This window comes from Phoenix dactylifera, chromosome 1 (assembly GCF_009389715.1).
Source record: "Phoenix dactylifera cultivar Barhee BC4 chromosome 1, palm_55x_up_171113_PBpolish2nd_filt_p, whole genome shotgun sequence".
In the NCBI taxonomy this organism is placed as follows: Eukaryota; Viridiplantae; Streptophyta; class Magnoliopsida; order Arecales; family Arecaceae; genus Phoenix; species Phoenix dactylifera.
Window position 1 is genome coordinate 23,505,760 of NC_052392.1, and position 13,009 is coordinate 23,518,768.

A 13,009-nucleotide genomic window follows, 5' to 3' on the forward strand; every position below is an offset into this window, starting at 1 on the left:
CAATTTGTTAAATCTCCATGTGAAAATCACATCCAGAAGAAAAAAAGAACAAGAAAAAGAACCTGTTTCTTTTTCCGTAGGGCGTGCGCAAATCTTTGGATTTTTCTCTCGCGCCCTTCTCCTTTTTTTTTCTTTTTCTCTGCCGTATGCTCCTTTCTTTGTTTTCTTTTTTGTGTTTCTCAGCCGCAAGCCCTTCAGTTTTTATGTTTGATGTGCCGCCAGCCTCAGGTTCACACGTCCCTTTTATATCCTTTCACGCGCACACTCCCAGGTCCTGCAAAAGAAAATAAAGGTAAAGCCCTAATGGGCTTTCTGGGCCTCTCCAAGTGGGCTGGACCCACTTACACTCCGGTTCCCAGTATTCCAAAGGCAGGCATGAAAGCTGAATCCAGACCACCATCCGGCTGACTGTGTTGACCCCCGGGATGAAATCGGCTTTCCACTCCTCCATGGCCAGCAGCTGGCCCGTCACCAGCCTTGGCCAGTTTTCCGAGTGTGGCGTCCTGATCCTCCCGGCTCTTGAACTGATTGGTGATCAGCTCTGCCGCCATGGGGAAGACCTCCACATCGTATTCTAGCTTCCCCTTGGCCCGCAACTCCCGGGCCACCCAGTCCACCGGCACTCTCTATCCCAAGTTTCGGATCGCCAGTGTCGTCATCGTCCATGTGTGTCGGTGAAGTGGCGCTGTAGTACCTCGAGCTCCTTCTCTGAGATGCGATGGCTGGTCCTAACCAGCAGCTAGGGAGGAGCCTGAGCCACATTCGACCATAGGGGGGTGGTCTTGGCCACCCTCGACACCAATCTTGCTTCGTTACCCGCCGGCCTCTTGCCCGTCCGTACATCTCGACCCTTGTCGGCCTCCATCCCTTTGGCTCTCTCTTCCATCCTGCTCACCATTGCCGACGGCCATAAGATGCTTGACGAAATGCTTCGCTCGACGCAGCAACGGGCAATTCACACAAGGCGTCGTCTCAGTGCGTTTTTAAGTTTTCTCGCTTTTCTATCGGTGATATTCCTTCTTATTGCCTTTTTTTCTTCATGACTGCGTCAGTGTGTTTCCTCTCTCTCTCTCTCTCTCTCTCTCCCTCTTTGAAGGATACACCCTGTGTATTTGTAGTTCGTACTATGGACCTGTACCTTGAGCTAGAACACAAGATGATATATAAGACGTAGTTCCCCCACTACAAAGGCAGTTGATTGCATAAGCTAAGCATATGTAGAAAGCACAAGGAATTTAGCTCAGGAATTCCGCTCCATCCCAAGGGAGCTTTGAAAAATCACTACACAAAAAAAGAAAATTACCGATTCTTATTTGCCGACGCTTATTCCAAGCGTCGGCAAAAATTTTTTCCCGTCAACATTTGCCGACGCTTTTTAAAAGCGTCGGCTAATGACGACGCTTAAAAGCGTCGTCGAAGTTAATATGTAATTGACGACACTTTTAACGACGCTTTTTAGCGTTGTTAAATAACGACGCTTAAAAGCGTCGTTAAAAGCGTCGTCGGAAGCCAAAAAACCACCTCATTTTAGTTCCACATCGGCCGATCTGAAAAAAAAAACTGTTTATATAGCCAAACCCAACCACTCCGCATGGATGGAATGAAGGTACCGAAAGAGCGACGCTTTAAAGCGTCGGAAAAGAGCGACGCTTTAAAGCGTCGCTAAATTCGAATTAGCGACGCTTTTAAAAGCGTCGGAAAATATTTTTTCCACTATAGCATAGGCGACGCTTTACCGACGCTTTGGAAAGCGTCGGGAATGTTTCTACCGACGCTTAAAAGCGTCGCTAAAAGCCAAAAAAAGCGTCGCTAATGTCCAAGTTTCTTGTAGTGAATCGTCCCATTCTTTTCAAAGACATAACATCACAAATTCATACGTTTATTTATATTGCAGATAATTTTATTCGTTTTTCATTTCTTTTCTATCCTAATATTAAAACAAACTGTCAAACAATACCTGATGTTTGGAAGTTTTTTCGTCTCTACAGCATGCCCAACCAAACAAAATTTTGAGGGGCATACCCATCCTCAGCGAATCTACTCCTGTTTTTATGGGGGGAAAATTTCCCCCAAATTTATTACTCCATTTTTCATTATTCCTACAGAAGTGCAACATTGCCATAGGCTTCAGCTGCTATGGCCGATTCCCACCGTCTCTCCAGGCTCTCATGGTTCATTTCTCTGAAATGTTTCAACATTGCGGACTCATTACAGACTCCTTTGTGTTGGGGGAAAAAATGGTCAAGGGCCGCCGGGGTGGTAACTTAGTTGGAACGGGACGTTTGCTTTCAACCAAGTGGTTTCAGGTTCGAAATGTGCGGGCGTCGATTAAATTTGGGGACCGGATGCCCTACGCTAGGGGTAACCGAGCCGGCCCTCGGGTGGAGAGGGTATGAGTAAAACTGGCCGGGATGCCCAACACACGGTCATTTCTTTCCGCATCGAATATTCTCCTGACGGGATGGGGGCCCAGTAGGGGCTGCTATGCGGAGGTGAGCTTGTCCCTTCCTCCCCATTTCCTCTTTTTCCTAGCAAAAAAAAAAAAAAGAAAAAGAGGTCAAGGGAAAAGAAGACAAACTGAAATATGTTTGGTTGAACAATGAGGTATTTTTTTTTTCTAAACATGATTTTATCTTTAGTGGCTTATAATTTTTTTTTCCTTATTGTTAATATCTTAGAGACATAAAAAGTACATCACATAATTTTTCTAAAAAATAATAGTCGATTAAATATAAATCACTTCAAAAAATGGGCTTTCTATATTATTTATTTACCGTCAACTAAATATGCTAAAATTATTTTTTTTATGTATAATATTTTTAAGTATCAACTTCAGCGATGTAAAAGTCAAATGAGTTCGGAAGGCAATTCGTTCCTTCATTCATTCCTAAAAATTCCATCTCATCTGACCTTACTAGACTCTTGTCCAAGTGGACTGAAATAGTGAAAACACCAGTCAATCTGTCAAATGCCTCCGATTTGTGTGTTTTAGGACTCTCTATCCTCCCTCGCAATGTGTGGGAGGAGAGCCATGCACTAAAATAGGACAGGTGCCTCCACAAGCGGTTGGAAACGGCCTACGGGTGTGGGGAGGGGAGGAAGTTACGACAGTTGAAAAAACTCAAACTGGGTTCCATCCCTTCCCTATGCTTGAGCCCATAACTCATTTACAAGGAAAAGAAAAAGAAAAAAAGAAAGGAGAGGAAAGAAGAAGCAACAGAAATAGATGAAGCTTTTGTTCTATCTGTCCTTGATATGTTTCTCCATAGGCAATGCTGAAGCCCGGAAATCATCAAGCTCCAGGAACTTCAATGTTCTGCATTATGGTGCCCGAGCCAATGGAATTACTGATGACAGCAAGGTCTAAATCCTCCTGTGTACTTCTCTCTCTCTCTCTCTCTCTCGCTGAAAAAAAGAAAATTGCTAGAATCATGGATATTTAACTGTAATGGGTTTGTTAATAATATTGTTTATGTTTGGTTTTTCGAATTATTTTGGTTGCATGACTTTGTCTCATCTGCTTTTCTCTCGTATTTTTCTCATGATATGTGCCTGGTAGATCTTTTGTTCTTTGTTTTAAATACAATTACTGTTTCTGAGTTATAATTCGATCATGACCAATGTTTTTCTTTTTTTAACTCTCTCTTTCTTTTCTTCTCCCTTCGACTCTTTTCTCGTTATTTTCTTAATAAAATTGAAATAATCCATCTTTTAAGTGTTTCTTTTGCTTGATTGTTTTTGGAAGTATTTTGTTCTGCATGCGAGGAGGCCTATTTTAATTGAAGCTAAAACTTCCTACCATGGTCCATCATGGCGAGAAGATAATGGTGCTATACACAATTGACGAGTAAATGATCTCCGCCATCCATCGAATGGACTTCAGAAACTGATCATCAGCTAGAAATCTACCTTGCAAATCTTACAGTGGTTGTCGTTTTTTTTTTTGTTTAAAGTCATAACTGCCTTTTTAATAAACTATAATGGTTCAAAACTTTTTGTTTTAGAGATAATGTACTGCACTTAATTCTAAAGTGAGAAAGATTGCATCAAAGGTAGTCTTATAACATCAAAAGCATGGCAGCAATGTTTAAAAGCAGGATTTGTTCTTGCTGTGCTGATTGTCTCCTTGTTGGTGATGGGTAAGCTGGCTTTTAATCAATTAGCTAAGGTATCGCTCTCGTGGAGCTATGAGCTCATGGAGTGTAATTATGGTGGTCCTAATTGTGTCTTCTTCTCTTTGTTTTCACCTCTATCCAATTCAGGCATTCATGGCAGCATGGAAGGCAGCATGCGCAGCGGTTGGTGCAGTCAAGCTTCAGATACCTGCAGGAACTTATCTTATTGGCCCTACTAAGTTTGCTGGTCCTTGCAAAAATGTTCGCTCCCTTACAGTGAATATGAAGGCAAGCTCATGAGAGAAGTGACATTATCAGAAGTTGATTAAGATAGCGCATTCACTTTAAAGATTAGTGATTTCAAAAATGATGGAGCATTTAGTGTTATGTCTGATTAAATCTTGTTGGCATGCGATGATCGCATTAGGGCTTCAGAAGCAGATCTTATCTATTTTAGCTTGCCTGATTGCACAACAACTTAATGCATCTTTATAACTTTGCCAATCGTTTGATTAGCGTAGTGATAATTGAGCAATTTAATCTTTAACGATTTTTTGGCTATTAATTTTGTTTAAGTATCCTGTTGTGTATACAGGGACACTTGAAGGCGACAACAGATTTGAGCAAGTATGTCACAGGTGATGATTGGGTGGAATTTGCATGGGTGGATATGCTGACATTGACTGGAGGAGGGACCTTCGATGGCCAAGGAGCTGCATCATGGCCCTATAACAAGTGCCCTACAAATAAAAATTGCAAGCTCCTCCCAACTGTAAACTTTCAAGCCTCATTTTATCTTCTCTTCAGTAAATCTAATACTTTCAAAATCATGTCTGGAGCATAGATACTACACATCCATTTCTAGTTTAACAACTTTGACCAGAAGTAGAAATACCGTATGAAATCAAGCCAAAGACTTTCTTGTGCATTTTAGAGCTTTAAAGCTAGCTAACTTAACTGCATGGTGCAATTAGTATTTCTTAGGTAGTAGTCAAAGTTGAAATAATATATGAAATCAAGCCAAAGACTTTCTTGTGCATTTTAGAGCTCTAAAGCTAGCTAACTGCATAGTGCAATTAGTATTTCTTAGCTAGTAGCTACTTCAAAAGTTTCACAGTGAGAGAATGGTAGTGCCAGAATTTTTATGCCTCCATCAAGGAAGAATGAATAACTCTATATAGGAATGAATCGACTAAAGTGGTAATTTCATGTTGCTACCACAAACTGCAATGGCAAAATTTGTCCAACTGTGGTCCTTTAGATGTGACAGTTGCCCTCTGCATCATAGGGTAAAGTCTTTTTCAGAGACAAGCATTTTAGCACGAAGTTACAGCAGCTAACTATCAATACTCAGAATGCACCAGCATCATTGAGAGCACAGATGTTGCAAAAAACAGTAGAAGTTCTAGAGTTGCTATTCAGGTCATCATTCTAAACATGTTTATATTTTCATTTTGTGATACCTTGATCATTTCAGTCAGTCAAGTTCATCGCCACATCGAACACTGTGGTAGAGAACATCAAATCCTTGAATAGCAAGTTCTTCCACATAGCTCTGGTTGGCTGCAAGAACTTCTGGGGCAAAAATATCAAGATCACTGCCCCTTCAAACAGCCCCAACACTGACGGAATTCACATTGAACGGAGCACAGGCGTAACTATATACCGCTCGGTGATCGGAACTGGCGATGATTGTATCTCCATCGGACAAGGGAACTCACAAGTATTACTGAGTGGCATCAGTTGTGGACCAGGTCATGGGATCAGGTCAGCCCTGCTACTCGAGTTATCCTGCTGTAATATTTTAATGTTCTGATTGAAACTTGATCCAATCCAAACCAGAACAGGCCCCTGGATTAGGCTCAGGTTAAAAATTTAGACTAATGTTCGATACAATTCCATCCGACCCTTCCCAAACCCTGCAGTGGCGGGAGCATCCTGCACTGCACTTCTATGGGTCAGGTGTACCCAGTTAAAATCTAGAACTGCTAAATGAGTGAAATTGTGCTGCTACAGCTGCTGCTAATGTTGCTGATGCAGTTTCATTTTATATGGTCACTGTAGCATTGGGAGTTTAGGAAAATATCAGAATGAAGAGGATGTCCGAGGACTCGTCATCAAAGATAGCACCCTTGCTGGGACTTCAAACGGCGTAAGGATCAAGACATGGGAGAATTCCCCAGGAACTAGTAGGGCTGTTAATATGACCTTTGAGAACATCGTCATGAAGAGTGTTGCAAATCCCATCGTCATCGACCAGACGTACTGTCCCTACAGCTCTTGTGCATCAAAGGTAAGCAAGCTAACACAATCCATGTCATGCAAAAAATATTGGGGGATCATAAAATATGTCTGCACATGAAGTGCTTAAAGCTTCATAATGCATGCATTTAGACAACGAAACTTGGCTAGGGCTTGGAGCAGGCGAGCTGCTTCTGTTTCTACCATGCATAGGCTCAACTTTTCTTTCTGTGCCACTGAAGGCATTACTTAGTTTGACAGTAAAATTGTGCAAACTACTATTGTGGAATTCTGAAAACAGGAGATCTTATAAACTAAAATCAATCATGACTAAAACCAAGCATGCCCTAGCCCTCTAGTTCATTTTACCTATTTTTATGCTTGGGCTTGGTTTGGGAGCCCAAAATCTGCGACCAAACTCGGCTGTAGTAAGTAGAAATCTGAAAAATGAAACAAGCTAGCTCAACTCTCTCAAGCCTGCAAATTAGGCTCAACTGAATGGTGGCAACCCTCCATTTGAAGGAGGTTTTAGCGTCAAATCTAAGGAGGCGCATGCTCCTAAAACGTTTTTATCTTATTAACTCTCGCATTATTTCTTTGAATAACTGGTGATGCCTCTACAATTTTATCTTCCAAAAAGAAGCAACTAAACCAATAAAAATCCTAAACTCGCTAATGCATCTCAAGCTACAACACAAGGGTAGTTTAGTTCTTATAACTCGTAGTGATTATCATTTAGCATATATTTAGTTCTAATTTATTGTGTAGATGAAACTCATAGGCAAGTTTTTGGTACACAATAATATGAGAAGCCCTCTGCCAGTGTTCCCAGATTCCTCTATCCTGGACAAAGGTGGACCTTGACCGTAGCTCTCTGATAGTACACAAAAGTCATCAATAGATAAACTTTACCAGGGAAGTAATTAGCACATTCTGATGCAATCCTACCATGATATTGCCCTACTTTAGATTTGGTGCTGTTTCCTAGCTTAAACACAACATGATGAGCAGCGAGTTTAGCTAAATCTCATCTAATATTCATCCTAAGAAAAAAAATTAATATCAACGGCAAAAACAAAAAAAAAGAACTATAGCAATGAGTGTATGTGATTGAATGCAGGCACCGTCCCGGGTGATACTGAAAGACATCTTCTTCCGGAACATAAGGGGGACGTCGACGACTCCGGTGGCGGTGATGCTCAGGTGCAGCAGAGGAGTGCCATGCAAGAACGTCAACCTCCACAACGTTCACCTCAAGTACGTTGGCCAGGCTCCGGTCGCTGCATTGTGCATGAACGTCAGAGCGACCTACAGCGGGACCCAAATCCCCCCACCATGCAAGTAGCTAACCATTCTTCCTGGCCTACATCTATAAGGCTGGGTTACGTTCTTTCTTACATCCTTTCTTGCGCATTCTTTTTGGCGTGCCTTTCCGGGGAGAGAGGTCTTTCTGGAGGGTGACTCTACGATGGTCATTGGGTGGATTCAGCAAATTTTCGGAGGGGTTGGTGATTACCATCCGCTGTTGAGAGATATCCGGACCATGATTTGTGGTGGGATGGTGTTCCAAGCGAAGCACGTATTTAGGGAGACCAATGGGGCCGCAGGTTGTGTGGCCTCTTTTGTTGCTAACCACTCAGAGAACCACCTCTGGGTAGGAGAGGCGGAGTTGCCTTGTGCACTCCGTGATGTACTGCTTTTTTATTTTTTTGATTGTATCCATATACGTTATGTATGGTACTCTTGTTTTTAGCGTGCCAAAAAAAAAAAACACCAAACAATCTTACCATCCAGCATGAGATTGGAATTAGAGATTATGAGGCCTAGTGACATGTTTAAGCATGACAATGATCTCCATGGTTGTCTATCAATGCCAAAAAAAAAAGTTCAAAGTTTTGGTAAATTGATAGATGATGACGATGATAATGATACACGGAGACATTAAAGTTGGATCAATTAACAGATCTCAATGAAAGTGAAATAATATGTGGAGATAACTATCAGAAGAAGTCGAGACAGGATTCTCTCAATCCTGGTCTCCAAGTATGATGGGCTAGTTCGCAAGTACTGCATCATCGCCATCCCGCAACCAAAAGGAGTCGAGACAGGATTTTCACATCCACAACAGTTAGATGACAAGACAGCCTTGTAAAAATCTTGCTCAGCCGAACATGACTTGATGCAAGAACTCTAATAAAAAAAATTGTTGTTGTTTTACTTTTTATTATCGGAAATAAGAGTTTACCTATAGAAGTCTCAACTGACAAGATTTGCTTGCTTAAGGACACAATGAGCCACAAATAGATCCCAAACGGACTTAACACATGGGCACGGCAACCTACAAGAGGCTCTAGAACACAGCCAAGTCACAGATGCAATAAATCTACTGCACTCAAAACAGTTGCTAAAAAAAAATATCTTTTTTTTTCTTCATTAAGGCGGATGGATCATACCTGACGAGTACAGATGCACCCAATAAAGTCGAAAAATAGAATGCCAGGGGCAACTCCCCATCACCAGCCCACAGAATGCTGCCGAAGTGGCTGGCTCCATAAGCAGCCGTCCAATCTACATCCCCATTAGCTTAACGGAACACATGCTTAGCCTGAAAGACCCCGCCATCCCTCACCATAGCCCAGATGTCTCGCAGCAAAGGGTAAATGCAATCGTTGCCCCTAGGGCCCTCTCCAGATCCAAATGATGACAGTGGCCGAGTCCTCCTCTAGGACAATGGAACTAGCCCATAAGACACACCGGGCGTGACGAAGGCCCGCCCAAGCAGCCCGCAGCTCCGCACTCGTAACTGATGTGTCGAAGAGTTGACTATCCCATGCAATTACAACCTTAGCAGATGGGCTCCGAATAACAAAATCCGCACTGCCCCACGTACCTCCATCCAAAATAGACTCGCCAAAATTAACTTCGAGGAAATTTGGGGGTGGGGGCTCGCAGGTGAAAAGCACCATGCAGAAAACTGCCGAAGCAGAAAGAGAACCCTAGGTTTCCCAACCTGTCAAGGTTCTTTCAACAGGTGTGATGAGACTGAGCTCCGCCGCCTGCACGCGGGCACTCTCCACTACCAGTCTCAGCGACATACTGTGCTCACCAAAGGTTCAAGCATTCCTAGCTAGCCAAATCTGGTGAAGCCGTGGGGACTCCGAGCATCGGTGCATGGTCTATAAGAACAGGTCCCTCTGTCCCCAAACCTCCTGCGGGATCCCTGTTAGTCGCCATGTCGCCCTAGCCCATGTACACTGAAACATGGCATGGTCTACTGTCTCATCCACACCACAGTCTCCGCATACCGAGAAAATCCTCGGGCCTTGTTTGCTCAGTACTGCTCTCGTTGGAAGACGGTCCCAGACCACCTTCTAGAGAAACAATGCTACCCTCGGGTGGAGACCTAAGCGTCAGATTCAGGCGCAATCTGGCCTAGGCTCATGCTGCCGCCGAAGGATGTGAGAAAAGTCACCCGCCTTGACACTGGTTCTGGTAGAAGTGCTCCAAATCCGCACGTCTGGACCTGCGCACCTTAACAGTAGGAGGGATCGGACCCTCTCCACTAGATGCCCTCCAAAAAGATGAACCAGCCTAGACTCATCCCATGCAACCCCCCCGGGGACAAGGAGATCATATACGCGCAGGCCCTCCCCTGCCTCAATAAAAACTATAGTTGGCCAGAGCCACAAAGGGAGGGCATCGACCACGAGTCTCCAGCCACATCAATATTGCGTCCATCGCCTATCAGCCATCTGGTATGTACTAACGTAGTAGGCAAATACCTTGCGATCTCTCGCCATAGGAAAGAGCATCTACGCCTACCTCGAACCGGTACCTCAAGGCCCTCTCTCCTATAGCATGTTGCCATGGTCCGGCTCTAGAGCTCCTGATGCTTCAAAAGGTACTGGACTGCATGTCGGGCAATAAGCACCTCCCGTCTCTTCCGGAGAGACAGAATCCCTAAGCCACCCTCACTGAATGGGAGGTAGATGCTCTCCCATGCCACCAAGTGCACCCTCCGACCACCTCCATACGAGCCCCATAAGAGGCCTCGAGGTAGTTGCTCAATCTTCAGTAGCACTGTCTTCGGCACCATCGTGTTCGCCATGAGATAGATGGGCATGGAGCCAAGTACAGATCTGATCAGCGTTAATCTACCCATCATAGATAGAGACGCTACCCGCCATCTCTCCAACCTACTTTGGACCTGTTGCACCAGCCTGGTGCACTCAGATACCTGCAGTTTCCTATCCGAGATTGGTACACCCAGGTAGGTCCAAGTTCCGTCCTGCTCTGACATCCCCAGAATCCTCTGGATCCTCTGTCGAACCCCCGACACCGTACTAGGCTTGAAGGAGATGGTGGACTTATAGGCATTCACTCTTTGCCCCAATGCAGTACAGTAGTTGGCCAACACCCTTCCGAGGGCTCGAGCATCCGCTACCTGCGCCCTCGACAAGAGAAGACAGTCATCAGCAAAGAGTAAATGAGATATCGGCTGGGCCCCTAGAGCTAGGACGTAAGCCTCCATTTCTCCCACGGCGTATGCAGCCCGAAAAAAAGAAAAGTAAAAGCCAGGTGAAGGATTCTCGTTTCTATCCCAAAAATGCTTTGTAGGCACTCACTCTCCAACAATGTGAGGACGCTTGTCATGACTCTCTAAATATAAAGGACTTATTTAGTTCACCAAAAGTGTGGTCATTTAGCTCACCAGAATAAAAGAAAAAAAATATAGTCAACAAAAAAATTTAAAAAATTATTTATTTTATTAAAGTTTTCAAAAGACAGAGATGAAAAAAATAATATTTTTATTAGAATAAGGTTCCAAAAAATATATATGAGGGACATAAAAAAGCTACTTTTTTTTTCCAAAATTACTCTCAAGTCGTCAAAATTCATAAATAAATTTTTTTATTAAGAATATAATAGATATTTTATATAACGTTTTTAGAAAAATAGATATCTAAGCAAACATAATTCATTCCGCAATGTATCACTTTCTCATGGCCAACCAAAATGCCAAAATAGGCATCATAGTTTGAGAAATCAGCTTTTAACAAAAAATTCTTTCTGCAAACCAAACTAATCCAAAATCTACACAAACATCCACATCTAATAGCATAGTAGTTAATACTTTTATATAGCATGTGAGTATGTGACATGAATCTACTTGGACTCAACTCCTAACAACATGCATATAGGGTGAAAGCTCTCTACTTTAGCAGGTCGCCCACACTCAAACAGAATGAGGAGACCAAGACCCCTACTTAAATAAGAAAACCTAACACTAATGAGGATAAAAGTCCTCCACCTAGACTACCAAGCACCATTAATTCGCTGCCGTAACCCAAATAGTCCTTCATCCAGGACTATTCTATTCTAATGAAATCACCACTTATCCTAAAAGCTCAAGTTTTTGGGACAAGTGGTGATTTCAACATGGTATCAGAGCAGAGGTTCTGAGTTCGAGCCCTGTCTCTGTACTCATTAATCCCATTATTAAACTATTTCACATGTTGGGCTCACCCATTAAAAGAAAAGTTTGGCCTACATATGAGGAAGAGCGTAAGAAAACATAAAATAAATAAATAAATCCACCTCATCTTATTAGCTTAAGCTTTTGAGGCAAGTCGTGATTTCAACATATTCTATGTAGAACACCATACCATTCTAACTCAAATTCAAGTTCGTTTTAGTCCAACTAGAAAAGAACTAGAACAATAAACTAGGAATCCTAAAAGGCCATAATCCAAGCAGGACTCGACTATGAAATGACTCTCCATAATCGAACTCCCATCCTCTTGTGAGTGATGCCATCTGACCGAGTGCTCAAATAAATAGTCACATTTCTCAGAATACATATTTATCAATAGTGCATTTTGTGAGTATTTGTTGTTTCGGAATAAATGCAAATGGCCCTACCATTTTGTTTTGCTGTTATCTTCTTTTTATTTTAAAATAACAGTGGAAGTGGTTAGTAGATTACTCGGGTCAAGTACTCGGGACACGCCTTTTACTCAAATCGAAATTTAAAAGGATGCAGCGGTTCGGTTATATTTTGGTTCAAAATGACAAAAAATAAGGTCCCACCGAGATTTGAACTCGGGTTACTGGATTCAGAGTCCAATGTCCTAACCACTAGACCATGGGACCATCTTGTTGGATTACTTCAATCGTTTTATTCTTATTTAAAGGTGAGGGCAGGCTGCTCCAACCACAGCTGACAACCTTTCATTTGTGCAAGATGGTTTAGCTAAAATATTTACTGCTGGAAATCCGCAGGTAAACCGTCCATTGAGCAGGCCAAGTATCACATTTGCATCAAAATTACTTCCACTTAACAAAAAAAGAAAAAAGGAAAAAGAGAGAAAAGGATAATCAAAGGCTCTTAAAACAAATCAAAGCAAGATGATAGACCTCATCTATTCTGATCACTTATTTAGCCTATATGAAACTGTTTTGGTTCAAGATCTTTGAAACTCTTCTATCCTTACCAAGGTATACCATAGCGTGCCGAATTGAATGATTGACCTCATTTTCAGCTTCTTTTCATAGAACTTCTTGACCCATTTGGCAAATAGAAAAGAAAACTTTGAAAACAAGGCATTCTTTAGTTAAATTCCTTTGCTGAAGTCACATATTTGAAGCAAGGA

At 42.5% G+C, this 13,009-nt stretch overlaps 1 protein-coding gene and 1 non-coding gene across 3 annotated transcripts; one reads left to right on the forward strand and one right to left on the reverse strand.

Moving 5' to 3' along the window:
• The first annotated feature begins 376 nt into the window (after nucleotides 1–376).
• Nucleotides 377–8,152, forward strand: LOC103717066 (exopolygalacturonase). 2 transcript variants are annotated; one of them, XM_039130231.1, is made up of 7 exons: nucleotides 377–975; nucleotides 3,270–3,361; nucleotides 4,263–4,403; nucleotides 4,711–4,887; nucleotides 5,593–5,882; nucleotides 6,180–6,408; nucleotides 7,477–8,152. In XM_039130231.1, exons 1-7 carry the CDS (start codon nucleotides 915–917, stop codon nucleotides 7,699–7,701), a joined length of 1,215 nt encoding a protein of 404 aa, XP_038986159.1. In that variant the 5' UTR covers nucleotides 377–914; the 3' UTR covers nucleotides 7,702–8,152. The 2 variants fall into 2 exon arrangements, with proteins under 2 accessions (XP_038986159.1, XP_038986170.1); XM_039130242.1 differs by having other exon boundaries at nucleotides 379–975; nucleotides 3,270–4,139.
• A 4,285-nt stretch (nucleotides 8,153–12,437) lies between these two features.
• On the reverse strand, nucleotides 12,438–12,509 carry TRNAQ-CUG. The gene has a single exon. It is a non-coding gene; the product is annotated as a tRNA-Gln (tRNA).
• Nucleotides 12,510–13,009: the final 500 nt, after the last annotated feature.

Bases quoted from the DNA above. Each gene is read 5' to 3' on its own strand.
- LOC103717066 (XM_039130231.1), top strand. From the start codon at position 915: ATGCTTGACGAAATGCTTCGCTCGACGCAGCAACGGGCAATTCACACA. The intron at 976-3,269 runs GTGCGTTTTTAA...GTTTCTCCATAG, and splicing joins TCACACAAGGCGTCGTCTCA to GCAATGCTGAAGCCCGGAAA. The intron at 4,888-5,592 runs GTAAACTTTCAA...TGATCATTTCAG, and splicing joins ATTGCAAGCTCCTCCCAACT to TCAGTCAAGTTCATCGCCAC.